Source organism: Helianthus annuus, chromosome 14, assembly GCF_002127325.2.
Source record: "Helianthus annuus cultivar XRQ/B chromosome 14, HanXRQr2.0-SUNRISE, whole genome shotgun sequence".
Classification (NCBI taxonomy): Eukaryota; Viridiplantae; Streptophyta; class Magnoliopsida; order Asterales; family Asteraceae; genus Helianthus; species Helianthus annuus.
This window is the reverse complement of record NC_035446.2, coordinates 78,403,717-78,410,814: the sequence shown is the minus strand read 5'-3', so window position 1 is coordinate 78,410,814 and position 7,098 is coordinate 78,403,717. Positions and strand designations below refer to the sequence as shown.

Below are 7,098 nucleotides of genomic sequence, written 5' to 3'. Positions count from 1 at the left end.
AAGAGAAGGGAAGGTGAGTTGGCTTGCATCTATTGAGGATAGAAAGACTGTATTTCTTGTGATACAATTGTTACCTCAAGTGGATGTGCAGAAGTGATTATGGTAGTTATAGTTGAGGGGATTGATGTTGATAATGATGTGGGAATGGATATGGAAGTGATGGTGAGTTGTTCGGTGGTTGTTGGTAGTGATGATGTGGTTCTGATGGGTGAGGCTTGGGGAGTTTCTTCATCATCATCTTAAATAATGAACATTAATATTCTTTCCCTGGTGTCAAGTGTTGGTGCTTTGGTTGGTGGTGATGGGATTTGTGTTGGTAATTTGTGTAGGGATCCACATTTCTTTTGTGGGGGCATTAGCATATACTTTGAAGTTGGAGATACATTTGTGAATGGGTCCATATTTCTTTTGCATTTTATGCATTTGTTAGTGGAGTTCTTGAGTTTTGTACTAAGGTTTTCAACATATCTTTGATCTCATCAACTGAAGACTCTATCTTGGTGACTCTCTCCGTCAATTCTTGGTATTTTAATTCATTACCTAAATTAATAGGATCATTTGAATTCCTACTAGTGGTTGTTGTATTTGGTTTTGAACTAAATGCCCCTTGTTCTTGGTTCTAGGGACTTCAAATTGTTAATGAGTGTACTGTTGTCGACTCAACAGTTGTTACCTTCAAGGAAGTCTTAGCTATATAACCACTATCCAACTGTGAGACTGTGGTCCCTACAGTTGTAGTGGTTGCTTCTCTTAAAAAACCTGAAAGTGTCACTTGTGACACAAGAGGTGTACCCTCCTCCGCTTTTGGGATAATAAAGAGTTCTAAAATTGCACTAGTCACTTGTTGAAGTATATTCTTAGTGATGAGTGGTAAAGAGGCACTAGTTTTAGGGAAGTCAGATGTTGTAATTGCATCAAGCAATGGTATAATGGATGGAAGAATATATGTGGGTGGTGGTGTTGAAAGAGAATTAGCCCCAGGAGAAGGGTTTGAGAATAGATGTTTAAATGAATCATCTAACTCATTGTTTGGTTCCCGTGTGCTGATAATAGTATCCTTTTGTGAGGATATATGAGGAGTTTGGATGGGTGGAGATGTTTAGATCTGTTATGAGGAAGTAACAACAAATGTTATTTTCGCATTTGTGTTATAGAAGGTATCTCTAGCATCTCAAGCTCCAAAAAATACCCTACTGTTTCTTTTGGATTTGGGGAAGGAAGTGGAGATGGTTTATATGGTAATTTTTGATGTAGGTACCATGGTGGTGGGATATACGCTGTGGGCATCAACATTTTCTTGACTTATATTAGTCATCATGTCACACTCGCTCGTAGCGGAAACGCGAGGTGTAATCTGAGAAGTAATCATTGCATTCAATCATGTAAACAACGAAATGAGTAAAAGTAATGTTCATCCAAAGGAAAAGACAAACTAAGAATTAAATTGTTTGAAGAGTAAATTGTCATTTTAGTCCCTGAGGTTTAATTGCCACTTTAGTCCAAATAGTTTTTTTTCTTTCCATTTTAGTCCAAATAGTTTTGTTTTCTACCATTTTAGTCCCTGACTTTTGTCATTTTTTGCCATTTTCATTAACCACCACCACCTCCCACCACCCACCCAATCACAACCTTCTATCATCGCCACCACCTGCCTACAATGTCACCACCCGCCCATCCACTCCACCATCATCACTACCCACCATTTCCATAACCACCAGCCACTATTTTGCGAACCGCGTCATCAACCAACACAACCCCCATCATCGTAAAACCAACAACCACCGCCATCATCTTCACTATAAACTGGCACATGAACACTGTCCCCATACCATCGCACCTGGAAAAAAAGAAAAAAAAATGTGGTTTGACCAAAATTCACCTAAGTTAACTAAATTTTTTGAATGTAGTTAGTGGATTGGATGAAAATGACAAAAGTTGACAAAAGTCAGGGACTAAAAAGACAGAAAAAACTATTTGGACTAAAATGGCAAGAAAAAACTATTTAGACTAAAGTGACAATTTTGGTCAAATCTCAGGGACTAACATGACAATTCACTCTTGTTTGAAAGTAACAAAAGTTTACAAAACATAGTTTAAAGACCATCAAAGCTTTGCATTCCATGTTTCGCATGAAGGCGAGACATGTGAACCAAACCCTTGCAAAAACGGACGACATCTACACATAACTTCTTGACCCATAACTTGATATCTAATGTTGTCTACTGGTCACCTTAAATTTATGTTAAGTTTGAAAAATGTCAACAAAAGTTGGTGAATTCGATCATGTGTTTAGTTTGTTTAGTTTGAATCAAATGAATCTTTAGAAACATTTGTAGTACTGCATGAAAACCTGGTATGTAAAGTGTCAATGAAACTTGAAAGATCATTAATGTTTTGCAAGGATGTTAATATGTGTGCCGACATGGGTAGTAACCAAGCCTAAATGATTTTCTATGCATGCTTCGAGATAGGACACAAAAGCACTCTAACGACCTAGATGATTGTCGTTTAGAGTGGAGCTTGTCATACTTCATAGATCTATCCTTTTCGCTCCTCGGTTTAATTGGTAATTAATGGTTACCCGCATCCTATTCGCACGTGATGTATGATATTTTCATTATCTAGATTAACCATAACATTTGTAACATGTATCCTTCCCCAAGAGATTAAAACTGAAAAACGTTTAAAAAAGGGGAAACATGAACTTATTGCGTTCCGTGCAAATCTCTAGATGATATCTGGTTGTGCATTTATGACGTAACCTATAAGTGTTCTAATCTTGTTAGACACTTAGGCCTACGTTTGGTTTTGTACAAGTTGCTCATCTTTGAATATTAATTAGACTTGTAATTGTTTTGATATGTTGGATAATATATATCTTTCATATATATATTTTTATGTTTTTGTTATGTATGAATGGGCCTAACCTTTCATATGTAAGTGTACCTTACGCGGGACATATGAGGTTATGATTTCGTGTGTGTGTATATATATATCGGGTAGGGTTCATGCGAAAACCACCTTTATTGCCAGAACCACGAGAACCAATGTGAACACAATAAAATAAACCCACTACACTACCAAAAACCTAAAAAATCCTAACCCCCCACCCCCCCCCACACAAAAAAAAAAAAAAAAAAAAAAACCTACCCCCCCTAAACCTAACGCCCCCAAACCTAAACACCCCCCCCCCAAATCTATTAATAATTCAAAGATTAGAATTACAAAATGATTCTACATCTCCCCCTCCGCCTGATCACTCACTTAGATTGTTCGTACAAAAGGAATGTGTGTGATGAAATAGATCTCTAACATGTGACATCTATTCATACTAAGTACAAACATCTGTTGGCAATCAGGGTTAACATCACCCTGATAGCGACATCTAATATTTCTAATAGAAAAGGTCCCACAAATGTTAGAAACATCTAATGGAATGTAACAACTGTTCTAAAACAACTAACATCTCTTTAAACATACAATGTTACATTGAAAGGACTGTTTTTTTAAACCACTGTTGGCTAGATCCAAACATCTATTCTGGCCAAAACAGATGTTTGTTCGTCTATAGCAACTCTTTGTCTTCAATATAGCTTTGGCCATTTAACAAACTTTTCTTCTTCAGTGGTTTCATGTCTTCAACAGATCTTTGATCTCTTCAAACAGATGCTCTGTTAGTGTTCAAGATTTATTAACTTTGGGAGAAGATAGAGTTGTTATCTTTGGGAATGTAACAACTGTTCTAAAACAACTAACATCTGTTTAAACATACACTGTTACATTGAAAGGACTGTTTTTTAAACCACTGCTGGCTAGATCCAAACATCTATTCGGCCAAAACAGATGTTTGTTCTTCTATAACAACTCTTTGTCTTCAATATAGCTTTGGCCATTTAACAAACTTTTCTTCTTCAGTGGTTTCATGTCTTCAACAGATCTTTGAACTCTTCAAACAGATGCTCTAGTGTTCAAGATTTATTATCTTTGGGAGAAGATAGATGTCATAATTTGTTTATTTCTTGATCAAAGTAGCATGTTTTGGCTTTGGTAGTCATTTGTTCTTTTATAGGTCCAACATTAACCAATGTAATTTTGAACTTGGTGAAGCTTTTAAGTAAAAAATATAAAATTATTTAAAAATTTAATAAATAATTTAATATTAAATTTACTTGGCTAATAATATTATAACTATTTTTAATTAAAAACATATCATATCCATAACTGAGATTAAAATTACTTGGATAATGATATGATAACTGTCTTTAATTAAAAAAACGTAAGTATTCATAATTAAGAAGGAGAGAGAGGTTGGAAAACAAAAAATAAGATGATTCCAATGAATGACATGTGTCCTCAATAATTTTCTTTTATTATATAGGATAGATAGATACGTGGGGGAGAAACAAACAACAATAGTAAAAGTAAACGACAACACAAGGAATATATTACATCATGATCTTAAAAAAATGAACCTCATTTAAAGGAGTGATTATAGTCATGAAAATGGAAGGTTTTGTAAATGAAACGTGACAACCATAGTGATCCCACAAAACACATAATTGCAGCAACTGCAAGTGTGTTTCTAGCGGCAACTGATACCATCCCGGGTTTGGTTGCAGCCATAATAGCGACCGAAGAAACTGAAAACACTTGAAGAGAGATCTTTAGTGCCTTAAAACCTTTATATGCACGGTTGCAGCTACTGCAATTCACCACATGGCTCCAGTACCTAAACAAACAAATCAATTAAAAAGCAAATAAACCTTGGTGTGGCTTAGGTTTCTGCCAATAACCTGTCAAAGAATTGTTCTCTAGGAGGGATGGGTGGAAGAGCTCCATTAAACTTGGTTCCCCAATCGAATTGACCACCCGCATATTTCTTTAGCCACTTTCTAAATAGCACCACGTTAGCATCTGCTTTGGCTGGCACAAAACTGACTTTTTGCCAATTTAAAGGTCCTGCCTCCAGCAATTTCTCCTCCTAAAAGTCGCATGATCTTTCAAAAATGCGAATACAACAATTTGAATTTGAATCACAATCAAGGTTTACCTGAACGCGAAGAAGATACAAATCCGAATCAACGATCAAATTCTGGATCATATGGTTCCACCATTTGCAATATGATACATTTACCCACAAGTGTCTAGGAATAATAGTTATCAATCTGCTATTACCCGGGCTTACCGGAATACATAAAAAGACCAAAACATCCTCTTCCGGTCCCTTTTGTCCGAATTTTCCCTAAATCAATCAAATTACAAGAATAAAGTTACATTCATGATGTTTAGTTTATCCATACGCTATACAAAGTTAAGTTTATACCGGTGTGAAATTTTGGAGATTGCTTTTGTACATATAAGGTGCAACAAAGCTCGATTTAATATCTTGGTTGTTAGTTGTAGCATAACCATTTTTGTCCGAATATTCCATTTTCAAATCAATTGGGACACCCCCTTCTCGATCAACCTTAACAGTGCAGGAAACTTGTGTTAGGTGATTATCAAGAACAGGAGACAACTAAAGTTGTCTGATTGCATAAATACTTATCTGGGCTCTTTTGCCGAAATTATCCCACGATGTGCATATTGAACATGAGAAGGGTCCATGAGATTTTCAATCAGTACTTCATACCCGTATGGTATATCTCTGTGGTATGTTTGGAAGGCATATGAAGGATATGAAAGTTCAGGGATGTATAGTGGTTTCTTCTTGGAGAGGATATCCTTGTATTGTGGATCAGTACTAGGCCAAAACCAAACAATATCGTATTGTATGGTGCTTGGATAAACACCAACACATGCTTTCGGGAAAGAATGAACCTGCAGGTATATTTTGATAATTTTATCAAACAAAACCATGATATAGAAATGTATTAACTTGTTAGAAAAGAAGACCGCAAGTGATCTAAATTACCGGAGGACCATCAAGAGGAGCTTGAGGAATTAATTTGCAGTTGCCGGAGCCATTAAAACACCAGCCATGGTACACACACTGCAGCCTACCCCATTGATCAATCCTTCCTTCGGAAAGTGGAGCCAATCTGTGTGGACAGCGATCATCGAACACCTTCCATTGATTCGCGTTCTTATCCCACCACACCACAACATCAAGACCCAACACCTTCATCCCATGCGGAGCCCTCTTGTCCAAATCACACACAGGCATGAGCGGATACCAGTGAGAAAACCAATCAAATTTCTCATCGGTATCGGGTTCGGTTTCTTCTTCGGGTGGGGCTGCGGGTTGGGTCCAGACAGATGGAGAAATGACATTGAACTTAGTGAATTTGGATTTTGTAAACTGGGTTAAGTTGAGTAAGGGAGATTTAGATCTTTTCTGAGTAAAAGAAAGACTGAAAAGGGGTTTGGACAAGTGAGCTGTGATAACTTTCGGTGGGGCAACAGTCGAGACAGTTCTTAGAGCTTCCATGGCGGATAAATTATCTTTTGTGAATTGAAGTTTTAGGGATTTGCATTACTGCATATAAATACAAGCATGGGAACCACTGTTTTTATTGCGCTATTGCTTTATTGGCTTATGATTTATCTAGGGGTGAGCAAATTTAGGTCCGGACCGAAAATAACCGAGAACCGAACTGAAAAATACCCAACCCGACCCGAACTCAAGTACCTAGGTATTTAGATCGGTTCCAATTTTTCATATAAAATAGGGTCGGGTCCGGTCGGTTCTCGGTTTTTTTCATGGTGAAACCCGACTTGGACCTATGGACCGGAACCGACCCTATATTTAGGGTAGTGAATCGGTTCTGTATTTTATGTTTGATCGGTTCTCGGATCAGGTCGGGTAATGGTCGGGTATGGTCGGGTTTTTCCTTTTGCTCACCCCTAGATTTATCATAGATTTTTTCTGGATTGCCTTTCTTGGAGCTTCTGTGTCATTGCGTACAACTGCTTTCCTTCTATTAAACAAATTCTTTGTATAAATAAAATGTCTTACTACGTTATGCACGAAATACCATCCCTCTTGGTGACGATGAAAACAAATGATTAAACGCTTAGCATAATTTCTTGCTACACATTTTAAGCATAACAAATCATTAATACGATATGTTTAATTGTTTACTATTCTTATCAAAA

General features: G+C 36.9%; 1 protein-coding gene across 1 annotated transcript; it reads right to left on the bottom strand.

Annotated features, from left to right (window-relative positions):
- Positions 1-4,341: 4,341 nt before the first annotated feature.
- LOC110908482 (protochlorophyllide-dependent translocon component 52, chloroplastic) lies at positions 4,342-6,475 on the bottom strand. Its single transcript, XM_022153426.2, has 6 exons — positions 5,915-6,475; positions 5,549-5,820; positions 5,324-5,474; positions 5,051-5,242; positions 4,794-4,981; positions 4,342-4,729 (listed from the first exon to the last, which is right to left on the bottom strand). Exons 1-6 carry the CDS (start codon positions 6,428-6,430, stop codon positions 4,474-4,476), a joined length of 1,575 nt encoding a protein of 524 aa, XP_022009118.1. The 5' UTR covers positions 6,431-6,475; the 3' UTR covers positions 4,342-4,473.
- Between the last annotated feature and the right edge of the window lie 623 nt (positions 6,476-7,098).